Below are 13767 nucleotides of genomic sequence, written 5' to 3' on the forward strand. Positions count from 1 at the left end.
GGGTGAAGTAAATGTAACAACTTATCATAATTTAGTAGAAGTTCTATGGCCTCCATAATTATAAATGGTATAGATTAGCGTGAAGTCAATTGACTGTAAATGAAAAAATAAATATATAAATGTTCGAATTATATTTAGAGGATTATCAAGCCTTGTAGCTCGGTGATATTGCTCACTCTTTTTTATGAGGAGAACTAAGGTTCAATCCTCTAATTGTTGTAACTATTGAATATAAAAAATAATCATAGGATTATTATTTATCTATACACTACTATTTAAGGAGTTTCTCCTATTTGGGATGAATTATAGGATTATCTTCTATCTATACACTACCATTTAAGGGGTTTATGATATTTGGAATGGACATTTCTTTGGTTTAAAAATACCCCTATATCCCTAGGTTTTAGTAGAGATAAAGCTGAAGAATAACCCTGTAAAAATATATCTCTAATTATCATAAATAACATTACCTACAAAATGGAACCACTTTCCTGTTGGTTTTCAAATTCAATTTATACTTAAAAACCCACATATTGTCTTCCATCAAATTTTTGCTGCTTATCCATTTTTTTTAGGAGATACAATCTATAATTTAGATATTCTCACACAATTTCTATAAAAAAAAAATACATATCTCACACATCTTTGACATCTTTTTCCAAAAAAATAGCACACACAATCTTTATTTAAAAATATCACACACATCTTATTAAAAAAAGAATCACACACAATCTTTTTTTTCTTTTTAAGTTTCTCTGCACATGCTTTTATGTTGTCTCTCCATTCGTTCCGATCCCAGCCTCTCTAGTTGAATTGTTCACATACATCTTCTTTTATTTTGTTTTTTAGTTTTTTTTTTTTAAATTATATTTCATTATATTACTTGATTTGGTTTGAAAGTATACATTTCTCTTTTACATTGATGGTTCTAAAGTCAAATGTAGAAGAGGAATCACTATCACCAATGTGATTGTGTTTATATTTAAGTACATGGTGATTTGAGTTTTAAAAAAAATGAATGAATGGAAAACTGTGACACTAAACTCAAAATAAATAAATAAAGAGCCTCATTCCACGCTCAAAGGGCGGCGTGTGACGAGGCTAGTAAAATGGGCTGCAGTGCGACAATATATTCTCTAAATGACAGGTTAGCCCTCCAAGGGCATAATAAAAATGCTCATGGACTAACCAGGAACTGAAATCCCAAGTATAAACCTTCTATATAGCAATAGACAATCGGAAGTCAGAACAAACATCACCCTCACATGGAGGAATAAACAAAAAAAAAAACAAAAAAAACAATATGCGGGTCTGATTTACAGTATATTTTTAACTCAATCTGTTCAATATCGAATTTCAGTCCACTAATAATAATATTAAAAAAAAAAAAAAATTAGAAACACAGATTCTTCCTTGGTTCTGATGTTCCAGGTCGGCTTTTATGTAGCACAAGTATAAATTACCATTAAAAATTCTCTGTATTCCCCAAGTCCCATAGTTCCTCCTAAAGATCGGCAACTCTCTTTCTTATGTACATACACGGCTAACTGACTTCACTCTCATGATTAGGTCAAGAAGACCAATACAAACAGGACGATGAAAAGAACCACCAAAAACAATATCATCATTATCTGTCCCTTGATACCAGCCTTCTTCATGACCATAGCCACCTTTTTCTGCAAGGAGAATTAAAAAAGATCCATTTGACCTCTTATGATATCACTAGTACAACCAATTCTTTAAAGGACAAAGTTTGGTTACAAAACAACATTTCTCAATAAAATAAGCATTATTACATATTTTTAAAATTTAACTTTTGAATTATATGTTTTTTACACTCTTAATACACATGTCAAATTTTGCGTCAATCGGATATTATTTACCATATGATCTGTAAGCATATATTTTATGCATAATTTTAAACTACAAAAACTACAATTTAAACAATTTATTGATAACATAATTATTGATCTTTGATTTTCTAGAAATTTTGCATACATGGAGTATATAAGAAGAGGATGTAATCCAATGGTGGATTTGTCAAAATTCACCTCTAATTAAAAGATATTAAGTAAAGTTGTAGATTAAGGCTACAACCAATTTTGTAGCTAAACTTTGTCCTTTTTTTAATTAGCTAGAATTGTGAAGCTACAGCCAACTTATTATTAGAGGACTAAAGAGTAGCCCAACTTCTGAATTTTGGATTATTGGTAGGGTGGTCCATTTTTTGCAGGGTTGGAAAATATAATCTTAGATTCAAACCTACAGGTAAAGCGAAAAAGGTTCACCTGAACAAAATCAAGACGATTTGATGTACTATCCATTTCCATGCCCAAATCATCTAGAATCTTCTCCTGAAGCACCAAAAGATTTCACATTTTAGTATAACAAATCAGCAAAAATGATCATTTTTAGATTTAATCAAGATAAGTTAAAACTTAAAAGTATTAGGTGCAAGAGTGTTACTCGTGCATCAAAATGCTTATAGAAAAAACATGCACAATAAGTTGTGCATAACTTTTTGTTGGTGGATTTGTGGTAGAGACATCAAAAAGAAACGCAAGCTTTAAAGTCTTTACCTGCCCAAGGAGCTCATCATGTATGGTAAGCCCAACATCTCCAATTCTTACCAGACTTGCACCAAGCTCGTCTAAGTCCTCATCCTGTTGCCTACAAGCACAAAATGACAACCATAACAAATCAAAATGAAAGATCTTATGGACTAAACTGCTTGTTCCTAAAAATGATGCAACCCGATCCTGATGCTTCTAAAATAACAGGTCACCTCCTGTTCTGTCTAGTCAGAGCAGCTTTTTTTCTTTTTTCTTTTCCTTATTTTGGGGTGGGCGAGGCATGAACTATCATAAGTCAGCACATCAACAAAATTGATGGAGCATCACCCATTTTTACATACAATGGTCAATCTTTGTAATAACTTAGGGACATCCAGCAGATATGGAATATAATAGAAGCAATGTGAAAGGGAAAACTACAAATTGAATTCTAATTTTTATCAATAAGATTTACTTTACTAACTCAAGAAAACTTGGAAAATATAAATTTTAATGATTGGTATATTTCTTATTAGTAATTACACACCTTATGGATCTTAAACCCACAACCTCACCCTCACCACATTTAAAAAAAAAAAAATTATATAATAGAAGTACCTTTTGCCTTGATCTTACCAAGGGGAGGTGCCATTTTTTTGCTAGAGCTTATTGGCATGATTTATAGATTTATTTTAAAAATTAGAATTTACAAATGATATAACCATTGTACATTAAAAAAAAGGGTAATCTTTTTTTTTTCTTTTTTTTTTTCAAATAAAAAATAAACTTTTCCACCAAAGTGGTTTGAAATGAATCTATTCCAATCCATTACGTAGTGATTAGATGATCATCTAAATGTAGTGATTAAAAGTACATATGAATGATCACTTACATAATTAAAAAATCAGAAACTAAAATAACAAAAAAATAGCATTGTTCTTTTTCTTACTACTAAAACAACCAAGACTTAATCTAAAAATTTGGGAGTCGGTTATAGATCCTCAACAAATTAATCAGGATCAGCCACATATATTTTGGTTCATCATTCTATTCTATTTGAAGTCATAATCTTTGTTACCTCCGTACTTGACACATCCTTTTTTACTACTACTAAGTTATTTTAGATCTTTTTTTTGTTCCCTCGAGTTAAAGAAACTCACTTTCCTTGCTAGTTTTTTTTTTTTTTTTTTTTTTTTTTTTTTTTTTTTAAAAAAAAAAAACCTAGTGAGGAAAGTGGCTCTTAGCACATAAAAGATCCAAACATTTTTTTTAGAAGGACCCAGATTTTTTTAAGATAACTAAATATAAAATATGTATGATTCAGTTCAAGTGTGCAAAGAAGGGAGAAGGAAACGACAACATTACTTTATAAGAAGCAACTGTCTATCTGATTCTGATGCTATAAAGTCATCATCATCCTCGCCAGAGTACTTGTTGGATCTGTCTGTCTGATGAGAATTTGGCAGCCTCATTAGTTCTCTATGCATCCCATTCACACTAGTACTGCTAGTACCATTCGATTCCTTTCCAGCTTCCACTGCTTTCTTTACAGACCTCACCTAATGAAGTATCGCAATCATTTAGGAGATCCGCAAAGCACATACAGGCCATGGGTGCACCATGTAATATGCTGTATGTGACAGAATCAAAACTATACTACAGGTTAAATTTTTATATAAACACCATTAGTTTTGAGTGGAAAAATACACACAATAACAACTTTGAAATGATTTTTGGGCTTAGTGTGTGATACAGATACAAAAAGAAGCAAACAGCTCATGATGCAACGTTCTGTGTAATATACAACATAACTTGAACACTCTTTGGCTAATCATGGTAAGTACAATTCAAACTTTGTTAAGCCATCGTTGCAAATGACAAGGTTCACTACTTTACTTGCTGTAGCTGAAGCCTGTTAATACAATACAGTTGCATAAGAAAATACCTGAGTGCGAGCAGTGCCGGTCCATCTCCTTCGTTTTTCAATTTCCACTTCATCAATGCCATACCAGGCAGGATCTCTAGCTGCTACAGCAATTGCTTTGTCCAATTCATCCACCTTCCTATCAAGAAAGCAGGACTTCAGCAATTGCAGACAGAGGTAAATAGTGTAACAAAGGCCAAAAGTCATAAAAATCTTTATTGCTATCAAGTTAGTATAGAATAAGGATATTTGATTGTCAAGTCGCACAAGTAAAGGTAAGATAAGAGTAAATTGGATTAGAAGATTTATTCACACCCTCATCAACTTCTCGCTGACTCTTTAATATTCAATAACACTATGGAAACCCAAGATGGATCTCAAATCACTACAATAGGAAAAAATAATCGATTTGAATATATAATAATATTGGGTGTACCTGCCACTCAATGCTCTCACAACCAGCAAGCAGCTCCTTTATAAGATTTACTCGCTCTCCAGTATTGGAAGGAATATGCTCCCATTGGTGAAAAGTAGATTGCAACTTATCAATCTAACCAGGAAGGTAATCAACTGTAAGACAATTAATACATACTTCTCCTAAACATAATGCCACCAAACAATTTCAAACACCAATTACTGATACCAGGTGGGTTTGTAAACAATATCAGCAAGAGAATAAGTGTCTTTGTGTGAATGCATGTGTATATTTTAAAGAGACAGAGACAAAGATACGAATATTGTTAATATACAAGCAAAAGAACAAGTGTTTATTATAAATTAAGAATGACTCCAAGTGGACAACACTTAAGTTAAATAGCTATTTATATGTTAATATTAGAAGCTAGGATAGAAAGCACCAATAAGGACAAGAGATACATATATGACACAATATGGACATGGGGATACATCAATTCTTAAAAATTTAGAATATGAAACGGCATTAATAATTAATTAATTATTATATAAACAAATATTTTCTAAGTACATACAATGCTAATTTATAGTTTACGAGATAAACAACGAATGCACATAAAATATGTCTAACTATTAAAACTAGAGAGAAAGTAAGTTTAAGTATCCCAAGGTATCCAAGAGTATCCGTACCGGATATGCGTCCAATATGGATATGGCATGGCTACCAGTTTGAAGTTACCATGCTTCCTAGATTAGCAGAAATCAATCACAAGACTGACCAAACAAACCAATGAATGAGACAATATCAACATACACAGACCACAACATTTTTACCCCAGTTTCTGCTACATCCTGTCTGTTTTGTTTATTCAAATTATAATTATGACAGATAAAAGTGGAATTAAACCCATCCCAATAATACAGAGCCAGGGAAGTGAGGGAATAAAAAGATGAGTGATAGAGCTGACAATCTAGTTAACACCTGATGTAAACACCAAATACATAGTAACAACCCATAAAATATGGAAAAATAACAATTTAAATCCTATAGCTTAGGGGGTATAACAAATTAAACTCCGACGTTTCAGATAGTAACAAATTAATCCCCAACCCATTTAAGCGAAACGGCATTGTGTTTGGGGTTTAACATAGGTGGAAGGTTTAATTTGTTACTTGTAAAACTACAAGATTTAACTTGTTATACCCCTGAATTATAAGGTTTAAAATGTAAATACTTCCTAAAATATTTAAAATATGCCTGAATTAAAAAACTACAAAAACAATTTAAGTACTTAGTCAACAAACTTACAGATTCTTGAATTTCTTCTTTGACAACATAGAATGGATCTTGGGCTGAAGGCATCTTCTAAGTTAAAGCAGTAATATATATATATATTTCCTGTACACATCCAAAAAAGTACAATAATTTGAAAATTAAACTAAATTTTGAGATTGATTAGCTATTATAAATTAAAAAACGCAGAGGTATTGAATTATTCCAACAATGGAATTCGAAATCTACGTAAACAAACAAAGGGATATAGTAGATCTAGAACAATGAGATTGAGAATTGTGTTACGAGAACAAAAAAAAATAAAAAAACATTGAAAACATACCTAGGAGTAAAGGCGTGATCTGTGAGATGTGGATGAAGCAAAGAATTAAGGAAGTTTTGTGTCTCAGAGTTTTTAAGATTTCAGGAGAGAGAGAGAGAGAGAGACGAAAGCTTTTGATTGTTTGTTTGTATGTTTCGTAAGTCGTCTCGTGGCCGTGGGGACGGGCCTGTTTCCTGATCATTTCCATTTTCCAAATGGGCTCGTCTCTCAGTCCAAACCCTAAAATGTTTGTGAACTGGCTTAGGCCCGCCAAATTATTATCTCATTTTTTATTTTGTTTTTTGAGAAACTTAGAACTACTTTTTTTTTTTTTTTTGAGAAGAACTTAGAAATACATTTAAACTTTCAAGTATGAAAATCAATTTATTTTAAAAATTCCAAAAACATAATAAAAACCTAATTATATATATAAACAATTTACACTTTAAAAGTATGGGTTGTTATAAAATTTTTAGTAAAGACTATAAAATGTATCCATTTAGTTTAAAAGTTAATTAGTTTCTCAATTCTAACCTGTTCTCAAAAAAAAAAAAAAAAAAAAAAATTAGTATCTCAAAAAAAAAACTTTTTTTGGTTAAGTAAAAAAGGGATTCGCTAGGTTACGCTAGCTCCCGGACAGGGCGCTAGAGTTGAACTTTATTATAGCCAACTCATGTGAATGCCCACTAATGGACTCCTGCTGGCAGCAGGACTCGAACCTAGGTGGGTTAGACAAAACGTCCGAGCCTTACCAGCTGAGCCAAGCCCCTGTTGGCCCTAAAAAAAAAAAGGTTTAAAAGTTAATTATGTCCACCCTTACTATTATTATTATTTTGTAATGAGCAATTTATCCAATTTGTCAGAATTTTTCGTACAATCAATAGAAAATGCATTTTCTTTTTAAAGTGTGTTTGGACCCACACATTAATATCTTTAATATCTTCTAATAACAAACAAATCATACGCACAATTCCAAGTAACATCATTGTCATGTGATTTATTTAGTGGAATTATTATTAAATTGTCAAGTTATTTGCTTAAATAGTTAAAGGGGAGGGGAGGGATTCTGGTAAAAGTAGGCGATTCTAACGAAGCTCAATTAAAATAAAATAATAAAATAAAAGCCCATGGAATCTTCCTCAACAAAATTTCTCCACAAACTCAGAGTCAAAACAAACCATAACATTTTGTACTCTTAAGAAACCTCCTTGAAGAAATGACAACAAAAAATTCACTAGAAAGAAACTATGTGGTTTCAAACTCTCAAAACACTCTCCTTGGATTCACAAGATAAATGAGTAAACTAACATGGGCTTTTCAATATGCTCAATGGAGAAGAGGCACAAGACGTTATCTCAATAGCTCTAAGTGTGGCAACCTCAAAACTCTCTGAAAAAATGGTGTATAAGACACTTTTCACACCACCGCTTCCCGATTGAGGGATAGGCAATTAGGCATACTCTCGGGTCTCCGCAGTGTTTCACTTGAGCCAACCCATCTTGCTTGATAGAGCTTCATGTTCGCATGAGCAAAAAATTTCATTCAACACTTTTTGAGAATCTTCAGAGCAGATTCTACCAAACTTATTACATTGAATGCAATACATTAACAAATGAAGTCTCATTACAAGCAAATGTTCATGGAATGGACCAGCTAAAATCTTAACAAACTCCCCTTTTTAGCCATTCCATGACAAAACATCCCAAAATATAGACTCAACTAAAATGGTAAGCCTTAAGAAACCTCAAACCAAACTAGGACTCACTACTACTACTGGAGACTCAATACAGACTGGTAAAAATAATCTATCTTTCCTAAAATCACAAGCAACTACATTATACGTATAGAGAATTTGATGGGCATAAAATTGCACAGCATGTAACATATCCAACAAGCATAAGCAAACATATCAGCAGAAATAGATAATTCTCATAAAATCCAGTTGCCCATATTTCAAACTCTATATTAAACTCTTTGAATTGAATCACATATATCAAACTGAATCAAAGTTAACATAGAACAATAATACATATATGAGCATCAGTACACTAACACGCTTAACTGCACCCTATCAAGAAACAGAAAATACATACACCCCATGTCAGATAACATATGACATTCAATACATATAGAGACCTACACTCCCAACGGGTAGTCCCTTGAGTTTAATCTATCCATCTAAAACTAAGAAAACTCCCTTTTTTTGTCACAAATAACAAGGGTAGTCCTCAATGATATCCAGGCGGGGGACCACGACTTTCGAGACGATCCAAGCGAGAATTAATTTGAACCAAATGAGTAGTGATAGTTTCCTGAGAACGGAGAATGGTGTCTTGATGGCGGAGAATACGCTGCAAAGTATCCATAATGTCAGCAGAGGATGGCTGAGCACTATTGGATGATGATGGTTTAGACTCTATAACAACAGCAGCTGCATTCTTATTAATATCACGATCAAGGCCGTCTTTAGAACTAGGTGCATGTGCCTCATGTCTTGTACGTTTGTGATGTGAGGAGCTAAGTTCTATGCCCAAATCATCTTTAATCTTCTCCTGAAAAGAATTCACATTTTAGCATAACAAATCAGCAACAATGAACATTAGTGTTTTTAACAGAAAACGATAATATATAAGTTAAGCATAACTTTTTGTCAGTGGATTTGTGGCAGATGCATGATGCATCACAAAGAAATGCAAGCTGTGAAGTCCTTACCTGCCCAAGGAACACTTTATGTACGGTAAGCCCGACAGCTCCAATTCTCGCCACACCAGCACTAACCTCCTTTAACTCCTTATCCTGTTGCCTGTAAGCACCAATGACAACCATAAGGTCCATAACAAATGAAAGATCATAAGTACTAAACCGCATGTTCCTAAAAGTGATGCAACCCGACCCTGATGTTTCTGAAATAACAGGTCAACTCCTATTCTGTCTCTTCTAGTCAGAGAAGCTTAAAAAATAAATAAATAAATAAAAAACAATTTAAAGAGGCAGGTGAGGGGAATAAAAGTCATAAACTATGGTAAGGTGGCACATTAACAAAATTGATGGAGCATCACCCAATTTTACATACAATGGTCGGTCTTTGAAATAATTTAAGACATTCAATAGATTTAGGAATCTATAGAAGTGATGAGAAGATGAAAACTACAAATTGAATACTTGTTTCTGTTATATGAAAGTCAATTTTGGCTCATTGATGAAATAAGATTCACCGTACATATAAAAAGGCAAATGTGTCATTTTACTAACTCAATAAAATTTGTAAATTATTTATTTTAATGATTTGCAGATTTTTTTTTATTAGTAAGACATATAATATAAGTATCCTCCACCTTATTCTCACACAGGGAAGAGTTGCCATTTTAGCTGGAGCATATTGACATGATTCATAGATTTAATTATAAGATTAGCATTTACAAATATTTTAACCATTGTACGTAATAAAGGGTAATGTCTCACCAAACTTGACAAGGCAACTTATGTAATTTTTGAATGAACTTTTCCTCCAAACAGATGATTACAAGTACATATGGATGATTATTTTTTTTGATAATTAAAATGCCATAAAAAATAAAAAAAACAAAAACAAAAGAAAGCATTGTTAACTTTCCTACAACAACCACCACAACCAAAATTTTGGGGTCAGTTATGGATCCTCAACAAACCAATACAGATTTGCCACATATTCTTTTCTGTCATTCACTTCTATTTGAAGTAATACTTTCTGTTACCTCCATAATTGATGTCCTTTTTTTTACTTCTACTGATTATTTTAGGTTTTTTGATACCTTTTTCCATTCCTTCTACTTGAATTAACTCACTTTTCCTCACTAGTAGATGCTCCTTTGCACATGACCAACTATTTCAAGCAACCATCCTTCATCTTTTCATTAATAAGGGCCACCCCTCTCATTAAGCGAATTTGCTACACACTCAATTTACGAATGTGTTGCTTCTAAAATTTATTAGTACAAATGAACATAGTAAACATCAAAACTAACATTTTGGTCAAAAGAGAATGGACCTTCATGACCACGGAATTTGTCACTCTATCAAATCACCTTGTGATTGTTTTATGTAACAATTCGTTTTCTATTACCATTTCATTATCATTGTGATAAGTGAAAAAATGTTCTAAAAAAAAGGAAGATCGAATGGTCTGAAATAGAATGTTGAGATAGCACATACCTCAAGTGAGATAATTATTAACTCTAAGACAATTAGGGAGGTCACATTTATCTTTAGAAGCCAGAAGGGAGATTTCTGCAATTTTTTTTTATATGAGTTTTGAAAATATAAACAGAAACCTAAAGATGTCTTTCCATCTGATACACAAAAAAAGCACTGGAATTCAACACGGAATCTTTAGCAAGTAAAAGACCCAGTTTTTTGAAAGAATACACATGCACATATTAACTAAATATGTGTGATTCTGTGCAAGTGTGTGCGGAAGGGAGAAAGAAACAATAACATACTTTATAAGAAGAAACTGTCTATCTGATTCTGATGCTATAAAGTTTTCACCATCCTGGGCTGTGTACTGGTTGGATGTATCTGTCTGATGAGAATTTTGCAGCCTCATTAGTTCCCTATGCATCCCATTTACACTAGTAATGCCAGTACCATTCGACTCCTTTACAACTTCCACTGCTTTTGTTACAGCACTCACCTAACGAAGTATTGCAATCATTTAGGAGATCCACACAACACATACAGGCCATAGGCACACCATATCATATGCTGTCCAAAAATATATGACAAGATCAAAACCATACTAAAGGTCATATCCAGTGCACAAAGCTCCCACTTTTTGCGGGGTTTGGAAGAGGTCATGGTAAATAGCCTTACCCTCAATTTGTTTTGGGGAGGTTGATTCCCGGACAGAATCAAAACTGTACTAAAGGTTAAAATTGTAGATAAACATCATTAATTGAGCAGACAGCGGCTCACAATGTGATAGACTCAAGACAATAACATAGTTGAAATGATTTTTGGGCTTAGAAAGTGATACACACACAAAAAGGAGAAGCAAACAACTCACCAGTCACCACACAACATTCTGCCTAATATACAACATAATTTGAACTACACTTTGGCTAATCATGGTAAGTACAGTACAAAGTTTGTTGAGCCACCATTGCAAATGATAAAGTTCAGTTGCTGTAGCTGAAACTTTTTAATATAATACAGTTGCAGAAGAAAATACCTGAGTGCGAGCAGTGCTGATCCATTTCCTTCGTTTTTCAACCTCCACTTCATCAATGCCATAGCAGGCAGGATTTCTAGCTTGTACAGCAATTGCTCTGCCCAAAGAATCCACCTTCCTATCAAGAAAGCAGGACTTCAGCAGTTGCAGACAGAGTTAAATCATGTAACAAAGGCCAAAAGTCATATAAAAATCTTTATTTCCATCAATTTATTATATAATAGTGATCTTTGATTGTCAAGTTGCACAAGCAAAGATAAGATTGAGAGTACATTGGATTAGAAGCTGTATTCACTCCATCATCATTTTCTCACCGACTCTTTACATATTCAATAGCACAATGGAAACCCAAGATTGATCTCAAAATACTGCAATAGAAAAAAATTAAATTTAATATATGGTAATATTGCAATGTACCTGCCACTCAATGCCCTCACCAAGAGCAAGCAGCTTCCTTCTGAGATTTACTTGCTCTCCAGTATTGGAAGGAATGCGCTCCCATTGGTGAAAAGTAGATTGCAACTGATCAATCTAACCAGGAAGGTAATCAATTTTAAGACAATTAATATATCCTTAAACATAATACCACCAAAACAAAAACAATTTCAAACACCAATTACTGATACCAGAAGTGTATGTAAACGAAGGACACCAATATCAGAACGAGAGCAAGTGTCAACAAGTCTGCACTAGACTCTTGGTTAATGGGGCAGGGGGATCATACATGTACCACAGTTATATATAGGAAATACTGATAAGGACATGAGATACATACACAATAAGATACAGACACAGTGATACATCAATTCTTACCAATTTAGGGTACAATATGGCATGAATATTGTAATGAATTGATATTTATAGAAATAATTTGGGAAAAATTCATTTCAAAGTTCAAACCCTAAAATTTAGGGTGTAACAAATTAAGCCTCACTTATTGTGTTGAAGGTTTAATCTTGCCAGGTTGAGCCGATGAGGGTTTAATCTGTTACTTTTTTAAACTATAGGATTGAACTTGTTACTTTTTAATACTTCAGGGTTTAATTTATTACTAGTAAAACTATAGTTTAAGGGTTTAGGATGAAGCTTTCCCAGATATTTTTTATTTACATATTATGCTAATCTATAGTTTAAGAGATTAAATAAAAAGCATAAAATATGTCTAAATAAAATGATCATATCATATGTAGCAAATAAAATACTAAAAATGTGCTTAAATATAAGTACTAAGTGAACAAAACTTACAGATTTTTGCATATTTTGTTTGAAAACATAGAATAAATCTTCTTGGTCTGAAGGCATCTTGTAATATGATATCCTGTACTGCTGTTGTACACATCCCAGAAGAGAAAACAAAAAAATTCCCATTAGCCAAAATACATCAACTAACTAACAGAGTTCTTCCACATCCGAAATAAGTAAAAATTCAACTAATTAACATTAAAAATATATATATATATATATATATTTTTCACATTGAAAAGATAATACAAGAGCAACTTAGGGTTTAGAGAGATGGGTTGTACGGACAGACCTTGAAGTTAAAGATATGATGTGTGGCAGTGTGACACGTAAGTGGATGAAGCACTTTGAGAAGTGAACTTTGATCGTCTTTCAGAGTTAAGGTTTCACTGTTCCAGAGAGACAGAAACAAAGAACTGTACTTTGTATTTTGTGTTGTGTTGCGTTGGGGGCTCTGTTTCAAATGGACTCGAGCTCAGCTCATAATGACAAATGGCCCAGGCCCGCCAAATCATTAAAAATTTAAAATTCACATGCTTTAAGTCAAATAAATAGTTTCTCAAAAAAAAAAAGTCAAATAAATAAATATATATATATATGCAAAATTACAAATTACAACACATAAGTTTAATGAATTATCATTTTAGTCCATAAATTTAAAATTTTATTATATCAATTAATTAACATTGACAATTTTGTTATTTTAGTCCTCGTCCATTATTGTTTTTCAAACGTCATTAATTCTCTTAAATAATATCATTAATGTTTGTAACAATAAAAAAATGACTTAAAACGACATTGTTTTAAGAAAATTAACGATGTTTTTTTAAT

The 13767-nt window shown here is 32.6% G+C and overlaps 2 protein-coding genes across 3 annotated transcripts; both read right to left on the reverse strand.

Annotated features, from left to right (window-relative positions):
* Positions 1–1194: 1194 nt before the first annotated feature.
* On the reverse strand, positions 1195–6631 carry LOC115980597 (syntaxin-61-like). Its single transcript, XM_031102832.1, has 8 exons — positions 6507–6631; positions 6200–6289; positions 4913–5026; positions 4498–4611; positions 3918–4111; positions 2580–2670; positions 2289–2354; positions 1195–1676 (listed from the first exon to the last, which is right to left on the reverse strand). Exons 2-8 carry the CDS (start codon positions 6251–6253, stop codon positions 1566–1568), a joined length of 744 nt encoding a protein of 247 aa, XP_030958692.1. The 5' UTR covers positions 6254–6289; positions 6507–6631; the 3' UTR covers positions 1195–1565.
* A 1803-nt stretch (positions 6632–8434) lies between these two features.
* On the reverse strand, positions 8435–13384 carry LOC115980606 (syntaxin-61-like). 2 transcript variants are annotated; one of them, XM_031102842.1, is made up of 7 exons: positions 13229–13384; positions 12940–13017; positions 12112–12225; positions 11695–11808; positions 10964–11157; positions 9198–9288; positions 8435–9037 (listed from the first exon to the last, which is right to left on the reverse strand). In XM_031102842.1, the coding sequence occupies exons 2-7, from the start codon at positions 12994–12996 to the stop codon at positions 8714–8716; spliced, it is 894 nt and encodes a 297-aa protein (XP_030958702.1). In that variant the 5' UTR covers positions 12997–13017; positions 13229–13384; the 3' UTR covers positions 8435–8713. The 2 variants fall into 2 exon arrangements, with proteins under 2 accessions (XP_030958702.1, XP_030958697.1); XM_031102837.1 differs by having other exon boundaries at positions 12940–13020.
* Positions 13385–13767: the final 383 nt, after the last annotated feature.

The sequence above is a fragment of the Quercus lobata genome, chromosome 1, assembly GCF_001633185.2.
Source record: "Quercus lobata isolate SW786 chromosome 1, ValleyOak3.0 Primary Assembly, whole genome shotgun sequence".
Lineage (NCBI taxonomy): Eukaryota > Viridiplantae > Streptophyta > Magnoliopsida > Fagales > Fagaceae > Quercus > Quercus lobata.

Bases quoted from the DNA above. Each gene is read 5' to 3' on its own strand.
- LOC115980597 (XM_031102832.1), bottom strand. From the start codon at position 6,253: ATGCCTTCAGCCCAAGATCCATTCTATGTTGTCAAAGAAGAAATTCAA. The intron at 4,112-4,497 runs GTATTTTCTTAT...ATACTTCATTAG, and splicing joins CCGGCACTGCTCGCACTCAG to GTGAGGTCTGTAAAGAAAGC. The intron at 1,677-2,288 runs GTGAACCTTTTT...TTCTCCTTGCAG, and splicing joins ATCGTCTTGATTTTGTTCAG to AAAAAGGTGGCTATGGTCAT.
- LOC115980606 (XM_031102842.1), bottom strand. From the start codon at position 12,996: ATGCCTTCAGACCAAGAAGATTTATTCTATGTTTTCAAACAAAATATG. The intron at 12,226-12,939 runs GTAAGTTTTGTT...CTTCCTGGTTAG, and splicing joins AACAAAATATGCAAAAATCT to ATTGATCAGTTGCAATCTAC. The intron at 9,289-10,963 runs GTATGTTATTGT...TGGTGCTTACAG, and splicing joins AGACAGTTTCTTCTTATAAA to GCAACAGGATAAGGAGTTAA.